General features: G+C 34.4%; 3 protein-coding genes across 3 annotated transcripts; 1 reads left to right on the forward strand and 2 right to left on the reverse strand.

Annotated features, from left to right (window-relative positions):
• Nucleotides 1–1002: 1002 nt before the first annotated feature.
• LOC108204765 (ras-related protein RABD2c) lies at nucleotides 1003–4570 on the forward strand. The gene is made up of 8 exons (XM_017374373.2): nucleotides 1003–1158; nucleotides 1981–2053; nucleotides 2580–2627; nucleotides 2706–2753; nucleotides 3573–3644; nucleotides 3732–3887; nucleotides 3993–4096; nucleotides 4244–4570. Exons 1-8 carry the CDS (start codon nucleotides 1145–1147, stop codon nucleotides 4338–4340), a joined length of 612 nt encoding a protein of 203 aa, XP_017229862.1. The 5' UTR covers nucleotides 1003–1144; the 3' UTR covers nucleotides 4341–4570.
• Nucleotides 4571–6041: 1471 nt separating this feature from the next.
• Nucleotides 6042–9756, reverse strand: LOC108205371 (RGG repeats nuclear RNA binding protein A). The gene is made up of 7 exons (XM_017375314.2): nucleotides 9408–9756; nucleotides 8116–8440; nucleotides 7937–8005; nucleotides 7714–7840; nucleotides 6793–6951; nucleotides 6630–6683; nucleotides 6042–6452 (listed from the first exon to the last, which is right to left on the reverse strand). The coding sequence occupies exons 1-7, from the start codon at nucleotides 9568–9570 to the stop codon at nucleotides 6276–6278; spliced, it is 1074 nt and encodes a 357-aa protein (XP_017230803.1). The 5' UTR covers nucleotides 9571–9756; the 3' UTR covers nucleotides 6042–6275.
• Nucleotides 9757–11457: 1701 nt separating this feature from the next.
• Nucleotides 11458–13326, reverse strand: LOC108205159 (phospholipase A1-Ibeta2, chloroplastic). The gene has a single exon (XM_017374977.2). The coding sequence runs from the start codon at nucleotides 13244–13246 to the stop codon at nucleotides 11657–11659; it is 1590 nt and encodes a 529-aa protein (XP_017230466.1). The 5' UTR covers nucleotides 13247–13326; the 3' UTR covers nucleotides 11458–11656.
• Between the last annotated feature and the right edge of the window lie 6513 nt (nucleotides 13327–19839).

The following is a 19839-nucleotide window of genomic DNA, read 5'->3' on the forward strand; positions in this document are numbered from 1 at the left end:
TCTATATAGCAAAAAAGAAATATAAGAATATTTCTAAAAAGATAATCAAATACTTTTAGTTTAATACTTAAAATTATACTCCATCCGTCCCACTTACATTAGGTTTTTGGGCAAGAAAGTTGGTTGGTTAGACCAATCAATATTTAGTGCTCCTTTCTTCATTTTTATATTCCTTTTTATATGTTCATTCTGATTTTCAAGAAGTCAAATTGACCAACATTTGACTAAATATTATAAATTATTGATTTATTTTTTTTTAAAATCTGAAAGTTACATATTAAAATAAATTAAATATACCTCCCAGTGATATAAATTTTTTATTATAGTTCTCAATTATTTGATACATGTAAATTTCAATCAAAGTATAATCAATTTGACTAGTCAAAAATGGACATGTTAAGGGGACGAAGGAGTATATAAAATGAGAATAGTGGAAGAAGATACGGAATGTAAATGGATTCTTATATAATAAATTTTTACTATTTTTTATAACCAGAATCGAATGGGATATCTACAAAAGAAAAGGGTATAGAAATCAATGAGCTGAGGGAATAATATCAATTTTTTCTATATCCTAATTCTATCTTCAACCTTTTTCTCAGATAAGTTGAAATTGTTACGTTATTAAATATATTAAATTATTATTAATCGCGTATTTTACTAACTTATTAAAAAATGATTTAATAATGGTTGGAGATGCACATATAAAGCATACATATTAAGATTTTTAAAAAACATCATATTCTTTTCGAAAGTATTCTTTTACAAGAAACAATAATAAAAAATACGGTTTATTATTTTTTTTATCAATTCATTTTAAATATTAGCGGAAATACCTTTTGCTCAAAAAATTTTGATATAATAAACGGGCAAAATTTAAAAAGCATAGTTTGTAAAATAAAACTAAAATAATTTATAGAAATAAAGTATTCAATACGCCCTCGAGTAAAATAAATTACAGGATTATACTACTCCATGATTAGTTGATTACATGTACTCCACTGTAGTAGCGTGCAATACGAAAAATAGCGGCTATATAAGCACTTAAAAACACACGTATACGTATAAATTTTGTATCTATCTTTCTCTGCTCGAATTTCCCGATTGATCTTCATCGGGACTCTCGCCGATCTCCAATTCAGCCATGAATCAAGAGTAGTAAGTCTCTCTCTTCCCCTCTGTCCCTCCCTCCCCCATCTCTCTCCCCTCCTCTCTCCCATCTCTCTCTCCCTCCCTCCCCCATATCTCTCTCCCTCTCTCTCTCTCTCCTTCTCTCTTCCATCTCTCCCTTACTCTCTTTAATTCCTCTCTCTCTCTCTCTCTCTCTCTCTCTCTCTCTCTCTCTCCTCCCTTTCTCCCTCTCTCTTCCATCTCTCTCTCGATGATTAGGTATTGTTTTAGAATTAGATTTGGGTATGTGATTAAGCTTCCTGATTGGTCACGATTTACGATTTATTAGGTCTTTTTATTGATTTGATCAAGTGGTGTCGCTTCAGATCTGTTAATTGTTTCTAGTTACAGGGTTATATACATACTGATGCTGTCAATTTAGGTTTCATTATCGCTTTGATTTAGGTAAATTAGCTGAAAGTATGCTGTTTCAGATAGCGAAATAAATCTGATTTATATATGAAGTTACAATTTCCGGTTGATTTAACTGGGAGTCTAATTGAGGTATTATTGTAGTGGTAACCGGAAAGTAGTTATGGTTATATAAGAATTTTATGCGAGTGACTTGGCATTTTGTATCACTTTTAGGAGCAGCATATTATCTTTATTGTTTTTTCGAATAGCATATTGGCATGTTAGGTATTGATAAATAGTCGAGTAATAAAAATTGAATATTATCAGCTGTACTCGAATTGAAGTGAGAGAACATGATATACACATACTTTGCGATATTTTCGACCAAAAAACTGAATTTTATAGTTTAATTTTTTATGTTGATAGAAATGTTTTTCTGTGTATGGCCCTTTGCAGTGACTACCTGTTCAAGCTTTTGCTTATCGGAGATTCTGGCGTTGGGAAATCATGTCTCCTCTTGAGGTTTGCTGTAAGTGCTTTTTCTTCTATAAGATGTTTTATTTATATCGTTTGACATGTACGTATGTCGCATGAACAGTTATTTGTTTAAATGATTCTCTCGAGATAGACTGATCATCCGTTGTACTTTAGTGGTTAGTACATGTGTATAGGTGACACTTGATAAAAATAAACAATCAGGTATGGATCATGGACAAGTAGACTTTTGATTGGAATATTGATGAGTTCACACAGTCCACATTCTTACTTGCCAATTTACTCGTTGGTTCTTATAACAACATAAACCTGATCCATCTACCCGCCTATATGGTCACGGTATTCATCCGATTTAATAATCTCTTGCCAATAACGAAGGGGACTGTTAAAAAGCTTTGCAAAGGCACTGAACAAAGCCTTACCAGATGGGTTCTGTTTTGATGTCTATTTTATGGATAAAGTTTGGTCTTTCTTTTCACGTCATACTTAAGTCAGTTACATATGTTATTACATGCAAAAGATGCCTACATCCTAACGTTATCTATATCATTGCATTGCAGGATGATTCATATTTGGAAAGTTATATAAGCACTATCGGCGTTGACTTTGTAAGCCATTGTCTTTGTGAATAGTTTTACTCGTAATAAATCTTATTGCTAATATTATTCATTCAATGTTTTATACAGAAAATCCGCACCGTGGAGCAAGATGGCAAAACTATAAAACTTCAAATTGTAAGTCTTTATGGACCGTCTATTTCTGGTGGCAAATAATCCTTTTATGATTGGTTCCAAGAAAATGGTCTCTGATACAACATCAATTTGCCTCTTATAAATTTACCTGGTCAATTTGGTCATCTCATGTGGACAGTGATACTGCTAAGAGTGCTATCGGCTCACTTATTAAGCATACACTGGTTCAAGACTCAAGTGGGAAATTCCACTATGGAACTTGAGCAACACCATCTCTCACGTGTCTCCGACTTGATAAATTTTATTGAAAAGATCTTAAACTGTGCTCCTCTAACACAAGACAGTTTACCTGACACGTGTCTCTTACTAATTGTGCAAAAATCGATAATGGCTGTGTTTGTAGTGACAAAGTATTTTGAATTTTAATTCCGTCTCCTTGTTGGACATGTTTTTGTATTTTCATACAAGGGTCCTGGTCCCTGACAACTGGTTGTCAAGGACAGGTTATTTAACACACACTTCCAGGGGCGTCGGATCTATATTTCAAGGGTCCAGATTAAAACTTCGTTTTTTAAGTATCCGCAGAAATTTTCCGCGGATAGGAAAAGTCCCTATCCGCGGAATATTATAGCGGATACTTAAAAATAAAAGTTTCAATCCAAACCCTTGAAATACAGATCTGATGGTAATGGAGCTGTGTGTTAGATAAAGCCTCCCTGACAATTAGTTGTCAGGGACCAAAACCCTTCATACAAATCAGCATAGATATATATATTCTTATGCTTTGTGGATGTTGTTTGGTCATCTCTATTATATCTTAGTACTTTGTGCTAATATCAATACTTTTTCTTGCATTAACAGTGGGATACTGCTGGACAAGAACGGTTTAGGACGATTACTAGCAGCTACTATCGTGGAGCACATGGTATCATTGTATGTAATCGATACCTCTGCTTTCTTGCACCATTTCCCATAAAGGAGTATAAGAAATCATCTAATTTCATTTGTACTTTGTGGCAGGTTGTGTATGATGTGACAGATCAAGAGAGCTTCAACAATGTTAAGCAGTGGTTGAGTGAAATCGACCGTTATGCAAGTGAGAATGTGAACAAGCTTTTAGTTGGAAACAAATGTGATCTTACATCACAGAAGGTCGTGTCTACCGAAACAGCAAAGGTAAAATGTGCTAATATATTTTTATATTATTTAGTTGAATTATTTCATGTACTCTGATATTTTATAGAATGGAATTGAATCGGTTGCATTCTGTGTCTTATGTAGGCATTTGCAGATGAAATTGGGATTCCGTTCTTGGAAACGAGTGCTAAAAGTGCAACCAATGTTGAACAGGCTTTCATGGCCATGACTGCTGACATCAAGAATAGGTATAGCATGTATATTATATATATGATGGCTTTAAATTAAGAAGAGAAGATGCATGCCTTTTGCCAAATTGTTTGGTAAACGTGATAGAGTGAGACTTCATTTTTTGGAAATTCTTCCTTTACATATTGGCTTTTATATGGTTGCAGGATGGCTAGTCAACCAGGCATGAATAATGCCAGGCCGCCGACTGTTCAGATCCGGGGACAACCTGTTAATCAAAAGTCTGGTTGCTGTTCATCTTAAATAGGGGTATAGTTTGCTTAAAGCTTTATGATGCTTACATGCATTTGTGAGATGTAATATCTCTTACTGATGTTCTCATTCAAAGAAGACTGTTGAACATAATTTTCATTCAGTCACATATCCTTCTATTATATTGTCTAGAGCCTCAATTTTCTCGATGTATTTGATTCGTTATAAAGATGTGTAAAGAAGTAGAATATTGGTGGTTAGCAAGCAATGTTTCTGGTTTATTGTCTATATTTATTGTTTTTTTTTCCAAAGATCTGAGCTCTAGTATTGTTATCTACCGTATTGTTATAGTTGCCAGTATCACCCCAAGAACATGTAAACTCCTTGGATTGAAGAAGTGTATAGTTTCACAATGATTTATCTTTAGCTGTTTACTACAAAGTCAGTAACCTGATGGATGTCCCTACAAATGCTCAAGTTCTTCAAAGTCAGTAACCTGATGGTAGAGCTGGCCAAATGAGCAGGATCGAACCGCCTAATTATTCGTAAAAATTCGACTCGCGCGGGTTTGATTTGGCTCAGCTCGACTTGTAAAATATTACGAATCGCTGCATTGAAACCGGCTCCCGCGAATCCAGGAATCGGTTCTCGGGTTCACTGGCTGATGACTGGCCCAGAACAAGACCAACCCGTGTAAACAAACGGGCCGGTTACGAATCATTTGCCATCAACTCGGACCGCTGGCAACTTGACCCGGCCTGATTTGGACTGCCCGAGTGGCCAGCACTAACTGATGGATGTCCCCACAAGTGCTCAAGTTCTTGAAACAACCGGATTGCAAAATTTGCCTTGTCTATTTACAATCTCATCCACATTAGGCATAGCGAACTCTTCTCCGGCCAGTGCAGACCCTTGGTCATAGATGCCATTTAGGTTAATACTGATTCTACCTATTTGTGCCGGGTGGTGTGTGTACCACTCAGAAGAAGGGTACACGGAATTTATGAACAATTCTACCTATATGTGCCGGTTGGGGTGTGTACCACTCGGAAGGAGGGTACAGGGAGGGTAAGATGCATAGATACTTGACCCCTCTAGCCAGAGTGGAGATGTTTCCACAAACAGTCCTGACTATACCCTGATAATCAAGTAGCATGAAGCAATATAACTGGTTGGATCAAATACAAGTTCCCAGGAGCAAACTGCCTAATTACCAAGCTTAATTTCAGAATTCAATTTCCTTACTGAGCGAAAATGCTCGGTTCAGGCTTGAAATCATGTTCAAGATAAATTGTATCAGCTCAGTTCGAAATACATCCATTGATTTGAGAGGCATCCTACTAACTAGAAAACAGCTTTAACAGACTCACCAGCCTGACTTACAGGGAACAGTATACTTGTATGGTGATCTAATCATCTGCAACCCTGTAGGCCTTCACCTTGCGCAAAACCTAAAAACACAGAACCCATACATCTACAAGTCATGTGGTTACAAGCTAATAATACAGCGCCGAACTAAACTAGATTTCATTCAGCCTATTTTCAAGACTCTGATGAAATAATAAACTCTGTGATATCTATTTATTGTTTACATTAACAAGAACATACTCTCCGGTTTTGACACAGTAAAGGAACTTGCTAAGTATGTCATCATAAAGGCTTAGGCAAATAACAAGTTAGTCATATAAGGTTGGGGAGTAGTGAAGGCATAGGAGGGTTATCATTAGAATGATACGTATCCATATCTGAGTATGAAAATCAAAATTTGGTGCCATCATTTAATAACCAAAGATATAAATAGAACCTAATCTTCTAGTTATGATCCATGAAAGTTCAAAAAACAAGGGTATAAACCCCAGCAAGACATCTAAAATTTACACTCAAAAGACCATAAACTTTTTTTAGATAATTTTAGAACATTCCTGCTGATATCCTGCCACTAGGAACCATCAAGACAATATTTGTGGCAGGAAGGAAACCTCCCGGTCACTTTGCCCCCAGAGTAGGGAACTGGCCTTGATCCTCAATTGCCGGGGCACGAACATTGTTTCCCATGTTTCCCCCGAAACCTCCTCTTGGACCTCGGCCACGTCCACGTCCACGACCAGGGCCATAGTATTTTTCTCCTTCAGCAGGCTTCAGAAACTCATTTATGCTGAGAGCCTGTATTTCACATATGTATTGACCAGGTATTAATTATAAATCTGTGTAGAACATTTCCAGGTTACAAAACAAAGTTATGAGATTTTACTGCCAGAACGATTCCCACTGCAGCACTAAAGACGCCAAGTCCTACAATAGTACTTGCTAAATACTAACACAAAAGCAAAGTGATTCTACCTTCTTCGCTTTCTCCTCCTTTTCAGCCTCTTTACGTTTGTCCTTGTCAGTCCCCTATACATTCACAAATCAGATTAGTATAAGCTTTGGTTGTAGGACAGAAATAAAACAGAGAGAGAGAGAGATCATGGTGAATCTCATGCTACAGTGCCAAAAGACTAACCAATTTGACAAATATCTCTTCTTCATTTTTCTTGCTTGAGAGAAGCTGCATTGATTCAAAATCTTTATCCAAGTCAACCTTTCTCTCTTCTGATTTAAGTGCCAGCAATGCTTTCCTTTTCTCCTCAAGTACTTTCTCATACTCCTCCAGAGTCATTTCCTATAATATAAAACAAGTATATTTCAAGCTTTCAGCAATTGGAAACATTACAAGGGTAGAAGGATGGCTAGAGAGCACTTTAAAAATAAATATTCTCTTTTTGTTACTACTTGAAACACAATAAAGGTGTCAGTTCTCAAACTAGAAGCATTGTTCATGAATCATGATTTCTATTGTCCAATTTATTTAGCAAGAATTAATCTCATCTCAGACAGAATTTGGTACCCCAGCAAGGCTAAATTAAACTATTAAATACGGCAGTGAAGTACCAACAAGATCAGATGTGTAACATGAGATACCAATATCCTAGACTCTGTAACAACTGGAATGATTAATACTAGACAAGGTCAGGTATATTAGGATGCATTCCTCAAAAATATTTCTCAAGTTATACGTAGTTATAAGCTAACCTATACAGTAAACATTATATTTGAATCACGAAAATGGAACACAATTAAGGCACAATTAGTACATAAGGGTCAATAAGCATATAATTTCAACATAAGCTATAACGTTCCTACTAACCAAGGGTTGGTTAAAATATCCTTCATATTCATACATGTGTATGTAAAAGGGTATACAACATACTGTACGCATTATGCTGTTATCTGTTTAGGACAAGAAGGATAGTATCAAATATTATTTTTAACCCGATTCATTTCTCCTTACTTCAAAATTTCTAAATTAAAAAAATTCTAGTTGGCGTAAAATTGTGTCAATTGCACAAAACAAATCATATAAACTATAAGTGGAAACAATTACCTCAGGTTCCTTCTCTTCTGGTTCAGTTACAGGGTTCTCCTTGCTGGCATCATCAGTGTTTTCCTGCTCTGGCTCTTTTTCAGCTTCAGCATTCTTTTCACCATCATTAACAGGCTCTTCATTCACTCTATATATGAAGTGGGATTAGATATTTACATAAAAATATATATAACATATACAAAGGCCCTATTTTAAATATTGAAAGTCAGAGTATGACACTCACGGAGCAATGTCATCAGTGGGAGTTCCCCAGTTCCCCCTGCCAGCACCATCACGCTTACTGAACTCATTTCTGCAAAAAGCATCATATAAGATGGAAGCAAATACAAAATATGTACATATAAGAAGCAAATTAAGTACACAAAGACCAAGTAATATATATAAACTTAGCTATAAACTAACCCGCGGGCAGTCCCACTATGGCGTTCATATACCCTTCGAGGGCGTTCACCTTCAGTAACTTCTCCATTGTTATAACCCCCGCGGCGACCACCACGAGGAGCTCCGCCACCCCCACGAGGACCACCATATGCTCGTCTTTCAGAAGACTTGTCTAAGTCACCTTGTTCAGGTTGTCTGTATCCCTCAGAAAACCCACCGTTGTTATTGTTGTACGAGTTCCCATTATCAGCAAAATCTCGACCAAACCTTCCTCCACGACCACGGCCAGTCCCACGACCACCAAACCGTCCTCCACCTCGCTGACCATCAGTCCTTGACTCCCTCACTGCTCAAATATGAACATCTTAATTCCAAAACATACATTACAAAACTAGACATGTAATATTAGCTTGAATTCTACACCAGAAAAGGCAAGATGAAGACCTCACACTGTGTGAGCTTGGATCTTAATTGACCTCACGTACATGTGCCATATTACACAACAAAAACAGATCAATATTTGGCTATATGACGATTTAAGTACAACAAAAATTAAAAGCATATATAGGATAAGTAAAGCAAAGGGACACTGCACAAGTATCACCAGGCCGGGACAACATATGAACCACATTACTGTTACTGTTTAGAAAGTTTTGTTGAGAGGAATACAGAGCAGACTGGAGTAGCAGGGAGAGTAATGTCTGATTACAGCTAAAAACCAGTTAAAGCATTACAATTCTTCATTATTATCCTCAATTACTGATGTATAAAATTGGTTAAGGAACGTAAAACCATCTTTGTTTACTCAGAAAACATAAATAATCCTAAAAACTCTGCCAAATCAGAAATTATATCAGTCCTTTACAAATTACAAATCCATAAAAATTCACCATCATCATCTTAATTTCCACTACTCTTACACAGTATTAGACCATTACACATCATTCCATAAGAAACTTCACTTCCATCACAAAACAATCTCGTATTGATTGAACATTTCATCTAAACATCCACTCCTATCCCACATCAACACAAAATCACAGATAAATACTGAATATTACAGATACAGATTGCACTGACAGAATAATAAAGCTTCGATTTTTACCACAACAACATTATACACAGATTGAATTTTTAATCCGAAGCTTCAATTGCTACCACGATACTATACATAAAGATTGCACTTCTAACCTAAAGCTTCATTTTTACCAAGATAATACAAATAAAGACTGCACTTTTGACCTAAAGCTTCGATTTTTACCACAATAACACACATTAAGATTGCTTTTTGAAACTAAAGCATCGATTTTTACCAGCCTGGGCGGGAGGTAGAGGCTTGACCGGAAGCTTAGCCGCGGGAGCGACTTTTTCGGCTACCGGTGCTTTCTTGACCGGCGGCGGGAGCTTCTGAAGCAGCTGCGAAACGTCGTCGTTGTCATCATCAACGAGCAGATCAAACGGATTACCAGTGGCCATTTGAAACACAATTGAAACGATAACGATTAGTTAATCAACAAGATTTCAACAATTTTAATAAGCTGATGATAAACCCTAATTTAGAAGCTTCATTGTATGAAGTGTGTGTATAGGTGTAAGTATAGGCGGCAGAGAGGGTTTTGAGATGAAGCTAATCTTGTTTAAAACCCTAGTGACTCAGTGGGTGGGGATACGGTGTGGGTGGGTACATTGTATCTACGGGTAGGTTTGCTTATCATTGGGCCATAAGTTTGTTGGGTAGTTGGGTACTTGGGTTTACTTATTGGTCCGGGGCAAAGAAAGATACATGGGCTGCTTGGTGTTTATGCCATTGGTTAGGAAAAAATTAGAATTTAATTAAGATTTTAACTTTTGTATAAAAATTTGATGGTATTGATTTTTTCTAACTTCATAAAATGATGAATATTATGATATTTTTCTGTATATTTTTTGTTTTTCGAAACTCACCATGACTCATGAAATTTTGATATATTGTACTTAAATTCTAAAGACTTTGCACTAATCCTGCGATATTTTATGTAAAATTTGCGTAAAATCAAAATATATATAATCAATTAAAATTAATAATTACGTTTTATTAAAATTACAGATGAATAAATCCCTTGATTTAAAAAAATAGAAATTGAAGTCGGATCTCTGAATTTTAAAATCACAACTGAAGTTGATGTTCTTATTATGAATTTACAAATCTCAACTCGATTTTTATTAAAAAAATTCCGAGGACAGTAGGAGTTGAATATTTCTGTGATATATTACTTAATGGTTGTTAGACCTACTCTTTTTAAGTTTTGTTTTTGGAGAGCTCTTGTCAGTTGTCACTAATATTGTAAAGTGTTCGAAGTTAAAATATTTAGTGTTCGTGATGATCAAGATGAGAAATTTGTTGCTAATATTAAATTGGTTATTACACTTAAAAAAGGTTCATATACATCATGACCATGAAGTTATTTGTACATAACTTATACATGATGACTTAGAAAACAATTATCTTAAATTGGGCACCATCGTATATACGTAATCGGAGTTGTCCACTGCTTTTTAAATATTTGGCCTTTCACCAACCCAAGTGGTCATCTTATTTGCTTTTATGGGAGGTACTGCCAATAATTTAGTTCGAGTATGGCGAAAAATTAGATCGACATCCGGTTTACTATGTCATGATGTTTAAGCGATTTATAATAATTGTCATTTAGACATGCGGTTTATATTTTTTAAAATTTTATTTTATTTTAAATATAATTTTTTACAATTATATTCATTTTAAATTATTATGTATTTTAAATAAGTAATAGATGTGTTTTGATTAATAAATATTTTAATAAGTGTATTATAAAAAATTAATAATTAAACACATCAAAAGAATTATAAATTTTTTGTGAGTAAAAAATTATAGATGAATAGGCTCAAAAGATCTGTTTAATTATGATGTTCAAACACATTTTAGTTTTAATTTTAATAATATAATAAATTTGTGGCCCATTCGAATAAAAAAATATGGTATAAAAACGAAAATACATAAGATTGTGAACAATTCTACTCATATTTACTTTTAACTTGTGTTATTAATGTGTGTGACAAAATTATCCGAATTCGTTGACAAATTCCACAATAGATAAATTCAGCGTGGGGCATAGACCATTATTAATCTGATCTGTAGTGCCGGTCTTGCCAGAAAACAAACTCATTTACGTAAAGTTCAAACCACCAATAATGCACAACTTTTAAGCTTTCTATTGTCACTCCACATTTTCTTGTGCGCTTGCTGGTGGGTTCACCACTTTTAAGTTCAGGTATCCGAGGCCCTTCCCAATTTTTCTGAGATCGAGAGTTCGAATATTGTTACGAGATATTTCAATTACATCAAAATTTACAAGAGAAACATGAGTTGATTAAATCAAAATGAACGCCACAGTACAAATACAGAACAGGCATGAACTCACACTCACAGATCTCTGGCTTCAGTTCGTAAAATAAATATATACACAATTGATTACACGACATGCACAACACTACATAACATATCGAATAACATATCGAATCCGATATCGAATTTTTATTATTAACGCTAGGAAGAAGAAGGACTCGGCAATACACTAGGCATCCGCAACAACTCCTTTCTAGGCTTGAAACTCAACGCATTCACCTTGTTCGTGTACAACCGTTTCATGTTCGATTTTTGTTCATCTAGCAACTTCACTAAGCTCCTCTTCGAGTCCGGTCTGAACGGACAATTCGAGGCCATGAATCCGTCTACGAGATGCAAGTAGGCTTCGAGATCATGACAGCATGCCACGTCAGCATCGGGTTTTAGGAATGGGGACATTTTCGTGTCGAGTTTCAGTTCGGTCCCGACGTGAGTGTAAGCCCACGGCATGTTGTTGTCGAGGATGTTGAGGACTGAGCATGCGGATGATTCGCGGAGTTTTTTGTCTAGGCCTTCGCTTACGAACATACCAGGGACTTTAGTGATCACGTCTTGTGAGTTCACTATTCTCAACACCTTGACGTTTTGGGATTCGAGACGGGTGGCGAATCCTCGGTTTCCAACCCGGGGACCGCCGAAGGAGAATACCGCGACGGGAGGGGTGTCGGGTACGGATGTGGATAATTCGTCGGCCACGAGGAGGGCCATGGCGGCGCCGAGGCTGTGTCCGGTGACGGTTATGCTTAGGGTTTCACCTTTGTATAATTCGACAAGTCTTTGAACTTCTTTTACTACTGATTCGGACAGGCTTGGCATGTGGGGCCCAGAGGTTTTGAAGAGGCTTAAGAATCCGCATTCAACTTTGGCTTGCGATGGGGCTTTGTCATCTTGACCTGGCATCTGAACGAGCAAGTCTCGCATGTTCTCGGCCCACTCGAGACACGTGGCAGTCCCGCGAAGCGCGATTACTATGTCCCGCCTTCCCATCCGTTCGATCTCTCTTCGATCGTCGCAAACCGCCACGTAACCGATACAGCTGGACCGTTGAGTCATCCAGCTCAGATCCGGTGCCACGGTGTCAACCCACTTAGGCAGCCCAACTGATGCCGTGGCATATAAATTCTTGGTCACCTTGTACGACCTATCAGGAAGTGCCACGTGCCGATCAGCCGGAGCGTGATCAGCTGACGTGGCGGGATCATTATGAAAACAATGATAAGCCGCTTGAATAAATTCCCCATACCTAACCATTTCTCGACGTAAATTTTCATCGAGCGGGTCAAGTAGACCCGCCCAATTATCCGATCCGTGATACTGCCTCCACTTACTACCTAGAATATTCCTCGGGGAATACTCCGCCGACTTGGATAAAAGTCGGCGGAGTCTATTTAAATGTCGCGGAGAGACCTCCTCCGCGGCCTTTGACTCCTTCCAAAACCTCGGTAAATTTAAAGCTTCCAAAATACCTCTTGTTTTTGCTTCTTCATTCGAGATCGGATTCGGATCAGATCGGGGTGGAAAAACCGGAACAGGCTCGGATTTAACAGGAAGCAACTTATCTAGGTTAGACAAGTGCTTACGTGTGAGAGTTGTGTTCGAAACCGAAACCGAAGCCGAGTTAAAGAACCGTGGAGCGCACGGATTGAGCGGCGACTTCCTGAGCTTGAAACTCGCTCGCCGGGTCTCAAAGAATCCGAGATTTTGCGGAGGGAGCGTCAAACTTAATAGCATTTCTGGAGAGAGAGTAGCGAGAGAGATTTAATTTTGAGAGAGAGAGTAGTTATTGTGTTAGTTGAAAGATTGTGAAGGGTGAGCAGGGTGTATAAATAGATGGAGGTGGACGATATTGCCCTTGGAATGATTGGTGGTATTTTGAATGGGGCTGGTGTGTAGTGCAAGTATACAGGGGAGGGGTATTGTTGAAATTCAACACGGTGACTCTTTCGTCTCATTATTGTGTGTCTTGGTCAGATTTATTTGGGTATTGAAATTTCAATGAAACATAAATAACCTAGTATAATAATTCCTCGGCTGATAATATCTTGCTGGTCTTGCGAGCGCCCAAAAATTTGATTAATGGTAGTATCTTAATAATTATTCTGGTTAGGTGATAAAAAATTTTGTGATATCTGATGTCGTTAGTAATAATGATCTTTTTGTATATAAAATCGACATGGAAGCCTTGGCGTTCATTTTATATATCGTTAGTAATAATGATCCTTTTGTATATAAAAATTTTCATCAAAACAAAAATTGATTATTAAAAGACCCTTTGTTAAAAATGAGCACATATTAAAAATTCCTTCTTATTAAAAATTTCCATACACACACAATAGGAAAATCTCTTATTAAATGTTTTATTAAGAACACATACTCCAAAGACCCTTTATTAAAAATGAGAAATTATATTCTCGACTCTGACTTTCCCTAAAGTACATTATAATATAATTCTTTTTTCCATTATCAATGAAGACTTAACTTCATTGTGTATATAATAATATTATTATATTCTTTGTATAAATTATTTTTAGAGACTTTTTCTTTTTGTTGTTCGTCCATGTGCGTGCATATATATTTTAATATAACAATTTACTCATTCCAATCAAATGTGTTTAGATTTTGGACTAACATAAAGTTAATTTGACGATAGTTCAAAATCGGGAGATTTTATGATGGCTATAAAATGGGAAACTAAACTGAAGAATGAGTTTGACCGAGACTAAAATAGCACAAATGTTAGTTGACATGTGTAAACATGAAATTTCTGCACCCTCTTTAAGAGTAACAAACATGTATCGGATAATGTCATTTACTTCTTCTTTTCTTTTCTTTTTTTGAAAGGGATACTGTCATTTATTTTATTTTTTAAAAATAAATTATTTATTTTGATAATTTAAATATTTATATACTTCTATAAATAAGTAACCTATTTCGATAATCAGATTTTGAGCACATTTAATTCTAAAATTATTACACAAATGTGAAATTTTACCCGAAACAAATTTTTATTTCAACGGAAAGGCTTGACCAAAGTTTATTTTCCAACAAGTAACGTATGTTGCGATGACGTACATAAAATGCGACATAGCCGCTAGTGTTATGCAGCCGAGTCAGGAGTTACCCAGCAGCTTCAATTTTTTGGTCGTGACGGAAACTGAGTAATTTCGGAAGTTTGACTTGACTTTCATTTTGGGTATAAAATTAAGGAAAACATTTTAGATATTTATTTAATATTTTTATATAATCTTGCACAACAGGACGAGTATCATCATATGAACACATTATGAATGTCAAGGCCTCCATGTGGAATTTACTACTACTTGGTATAAACAAGTGCAGTAATTAATATTGTTTCAACAAACCAGTTGACATGAGCCAACACATGGTTTGAAAACTCCAGTACCAAGTATTAAGACGGGTTTCTGAAAAATAATATATATAATTACTTTTAAGTGTGAAAAATTAAAAATTATTTCTTCTATCCTATTTAATTTAACCCACTTTCATTTTATCGATGTTAAAAAAATGAATATTTTATTTATAACATTCTAATTACAACCAAATAATCATAAAATACACTTATTCAAAATTCACTAATTATTTCTCTATGATAAGGATTAAGATATGCATCTGCGAAGAAAATAAGGATTTACTTCTTAAAAAACGTGCTAGTCAAAATGTGACTTACACAAATTAAAATAGAGGATTAATCAATATGAGATGACATAATTTTTTTTATTCATATAAAGAATTTAGAGTTAAATTTTTTAATAATACCTAAAGGAGTATATACTTGCATGTTATGTATGCTAATTCAAAACATATGTAAATTAGCCATCAGGTAGGATGGAGGGGAAATAAATATTTTAATACAAAGTCAATTGTATTTCTTTATACATGGTTTATGGTCTTTCTAAACTTCGAAATTTAATTATTCTTGTACATGCACTTGTCCCCTGCATGAATCAATATAGTGTTGCCCAAATTTTGGGTCGGGTTAATCCGACTAGACTGACCAAATATATCTAATCCGGTCATCATTTTTAGTCTAAAAAATTTCAGTCTTTGGTCATGTTTATCCAAATTTTGGAAAAACGGGATTACAGGCAACTTATGACGGAGAAGTAATTTTTATAAAAATGAGTTCAGAAAAAATATTAAATCACTTTAAAAAATACCGCAAACTAATTTCTGTCGTTAAAACAGTTTTTGTTTTTTTTTCTGATTTTCAACCGATTTCTAATCTATTTCACAAACAAATATTTTTCAACTTATTGAAAACAATTTTAAGCACAGACAATCTAAAGAAACCAATCCCCGCCCTATTTTCTTCCCTGAATTCAAATAAATTTCGATCCGGTTGGTCCGACTTAAACTTTAGTGCAATCCTATTAAAATCTGACGGACAAGAACGTTACATCAACACAAACATGCGATTCCAACGTAGATTTAAAAATCCAAGTAGGGTATAACAAATCAGTGCGCTGTAGCTTTGATATATCCTGTTAAGGGCTTCATGCAATTATTATCCATATTTTACGATTGAGCTTTGTCACAATATTCTGACCCAGCTCATATATTTTGATAAGGTTTGTTGATTTCTTTTGTTCTCTCAATAATTTGAGCTTTATAATATTTTGATTGGAAGTTAAAAATTTTCAATGTGATTAAATTTAATATTTGTTATTTTCTCAGAGGAATTTAAATATTTCAAGATAAGTTATTATTCAAAATAAGATTTTAAAATATAATAAATTTTTAATATTATTTTAGATATAAATTACATGTAAAAAACTAAAAAATGAAAATCACTCCTACTATTTAAAAGAAACATGTCGATTGAAGGACCATGTTAATAAAGTTTTGGCAAAGCCTTTTTTTTCAAAAAGAAGGGAGATTTTGAGGTCATCTTTTGCCTTGAAAAAGTTGTCAAAAATAAAAGGAGATCGCACTAGTGGAACTGCCTGGCTCAATAAACCACCCCATCACTCTTTCGACAAAGTGATGATACGTCACCTCGATTATTGACTTTTGTTCATCCCGAATATTCTCAATGCCATTTTGTAGGATTGTTCATGGATGTGTTGAATTATATCAGCCACTCTAGTAGCCAGCAACTCTGAATTATATATTATAATTATAAACGTGCGTCTAGATTTCGGTTGTAATCGAGTTGAATAGGAAAAAATAAATATTTTTGAATTTGAGATTTTTTGTTTTTGTAATAAATAGGATTGAAGAAATTTTGTCCATACAGAAAGCAACTACCTGCTAATTACCTTAAAACATTGTTTGTAATGAATTTTTAACAATTCAATCATCTGATAGAAAAATAAACGTATTTAATCATCATGATCTTAAAAGTTGAAAATTAAACTAATAGGTTTATCTATCAATTCAAGACTTATAAGGTCTTATTAGAAATTTTGAATAACTTAGATATCTTTAATCAAACCGTAGTATAATCGATAAATTTATAAATTTACTTGGAATTAATCAGAAATATTTGGAATTAATCAGTATTTTCACTCTAAATGAAAGGTACATGTATTCTCATTTTATGGTCATGAATTTTGATTTGATTTGACTTTTAAAAAACATGCTATATTATTAATTTTATTGGAATGTTCCACCAACTTTATGTGGTGAAAAATTCTCATCGGAGTATGGTCGGAGCACTAAAAACATTTACTCGCACTCTCGAGCTACACTTGATTGTGAATTCTCAGGGACAGTGTTGAGTGGCGTAGGATAATTATGAAATACATGCCACTATATCATGTTTCGTTAGTTGCTTGTTCTTTTTCACTTTTTATGATAAAAAAATCTAGTAATTTGCTCACACGTTTCATGCTACAAAAATTGTGGGAAAGTTTCGTAGGCACCGGGGGATCATGTCCGACCCGGATTTTATAATCACGGTGCTCAACTTATATTTTAATAATAAAAAATGGAAGTACAGAAATATGTAGAAAAGTTAAGATTTAGATTATAAACTTTTGATTATAACACTTTTGTGGGGATAAATTAATTTTTACACTTTTCCATATGTAAAAAAATATTTTTTTTTTCCTTCTTTCTCTTAGTTTTGGGGTTTTCCGTTTTAGTACCTCGCTCTTATATAGATCCTGCCATGAATGTACCGATATTATGATTTTGGTTTTATTTTAATATAATAAATTCTTATATTTGATAGGAAAAACTAATATAAAATGGGAAAGTGAGAATTTATATTGAAATTTTGTTTTAAAATTTTTAAATAATATTTTGTTATAATTATGGTCATGTTAGACGCTTCTATGAATATATTAATATTTACATGACTTGGTTAGTTGTTGTAACATAAAATCATGCTGAACATTCACATTACTTTTCAGTTGAAATGGTTAGTTAAATATTAATAATATTTTTTTTATATAACTTTTTAATTTTTGATAAGTTTGGCATTCATATTCAAAATTAAAATCTCGGAGATTCATCAGCTTTCAAAACTGTATTTCAAAATACAGTTTCGACTAGTCCAGCATAATACAGTATTTTTAAGCTTTCTTAAACACGAGTTTCAAGAAAAAATGTATTGATAAAATTCAATAATCATACGAATTTTGTTTAGAAAATTCTATACAATATAATTAAGTTACAATTAATTTTCGAGCATCCGATTAATCTTAACTGGCGCATTCACCATTTAATCGCGATTTTTGATTTTTACAAACATTATCATATATTTCCCCAAACATGCTCATTTTTATACCTCAAACAAAATTAAACTTCACGTCAGTAAAATGGTACATATAAGACCAGCGTGTGGACGCGACTAGCTTAAGCTCACGCGTGAACGTGCAAAATATACTCAAATAAAAAATATAAAAAGGTTTAATCAACTAGTCGTTACATAATTACATCATATAATATTATATTTAAAATATTTGAACTTCATTGAACAAATTAGTGGAAACTGGTACTATTATATTTACAAGTTGTGAATCACGTGGTTAACTATAATCAGCTTCAGCTTTGGCACGATCGTAAGAAGCTGATTATGTAAATTCAAGTGATTAATTAATTACGCTGGGATGCTTTTAACTTTAAGTGTTGTATTAGTAAAAGATAAGATGCTAATCCGGTGACTTTTGCACTAGTAGGCCACGTTAGATATTGTTAAGTACATACTACTTCCTTCGTCCCTAAATACTTTTCCTATTTCTCCTTTTCACGTTTGCCAACACACACTTTGATCATTAATATCTTTAAGTTTATATTAGTATTAAATATAAAAATTTCACTGTATTAAAGTACTCGTAAATACGAACCCAACCAGATCACTCATGACTATATTTAGTATTATAGATTAGACGTAAATTAGTCATTTGTCTCCTGTTATGAACAGTTCCGACATACCAAACGAGAAAAGCTTTTTGGGACGGAGGGAGTATTGAAACTAGATAGATCCAGAATTTAGGCTAAAAGTAGGGTGGCTAATTGTCATTTTCGATAAGCAGGGTAGATTTATTGATAACAGTTTACTAATGTGTCATTAACGTACACAAAGAGTTTTATTCCAAAAAAAACGTACACAAGGAGTGGACGATTTGGAAGTTCATATTTTAAGTTTCAAAACTATCAGAAGTTTAAATAAATTTCCACTATTTTCTAACCTCTCGAAAGTCGAAACTATATTTCAAAAAGAAAAAATAATATTAAAGATGACTATTTACAATTCAAAATGATATATCACGCCGACTGAAAGAGTCAAAAATCAAGAGTTGAGTTTACTGCTAGATCCAATCTTTTATCCTTGCGGAGAAAAAAAATATACGCTATTTCTTTCGATAAAGAAGGATAGAGAAAATCCTATTGATCGTAGCAATTTTCCATACCTCCAAGGAAAAGCATTAAAAAAACCGCTTGAATAACACAATCTCTCGGTCACCTCATAATAAAAGGAGTGATCTTGTAATCCTTAATCTTCAGGGATGATCTTGTAATCCTTAGTCTTGAAAGTGTGTTGTTAGGTGCTCTATTTATATTTACAATCATTTCTCTTTCACTTCTTAACGTCAAATCGTATAACGTTTACGTTTTGAAGTTCTAAGCACTATTTCATGCGGTCTTTCACTCTAGAACGCCAGATGGTGTTTCATTTTGTAATGATTTTCAACCTAAACGCAATATGATGTAGTATTTTCTCCCAAAAATCAGAACATTGAACTATCTGATAATAATAATTAGCCCTATTTCGAGCTAATTATCACTACCCTGATATTTTGAATGTTACTCATACAAATAACCGTATATGAGACATTTTCTCGATATAACACAAA

Source organism: Daucus carota, chromosome 1 (assembly GCF_001625215.2).
Source record: "Daucus carota subsp. sativus chromosome 1, DH1 v3.0, whole genome shotgun sequence".
NCBI classification, from domain to species: domain Eukaryota; kingdom Viridiplantae; phylum Streptophyta; class Magnoliopsida; order Apiales; family Apiaceae; genus Daucus; species Daucus carota.

Coding starts and splice junctions, on each gene's coding strand:
- LOC108205371 (XM_017375314.2), bottom strand. CDS start 9,570: ATGGCCACTGGTAATCCGTTTGATCTGCTCGTTGATGATGACAACGAC. Junction 8,441..9,407: donor TCTACCTCCCGCCCAGGCTG/GTAAAAATCGAT, acceptor ATATTTGAGCAG/TGAGGGAGTCAAGGACTGAT. Junction 8,006..8,115: donor CATAGTGGGACTGCCCGCGG/GTTAGTTTATAG, acceptor TGCTTTTTGCAG/AAATGAGTTCAGTAAGCGTG.
- LOC108205159 (XM_017374977.2), bottom strand. CDS start 13,246: ATGCTATTAAGTTTGACGCTCCCTCCGCAAAATCTCGGATTCTTTGAG.
- LOC108204765 (XM_017374373.2), top strand. Junction 3,888..3,992: donor TGTCTACCGAAACAGCAAAG/GTAAAATGTGCT, acceptor TGTCTTATGTAG/GCATTTGCAGATGAAATTGG. Junction 4,097..4,243: donor ACTGCTGACATCAAGAATAG/GTATAGCATGTA, acceptor ATATGGTTGCAG/GATGGCTAGTCAACCAGGCA.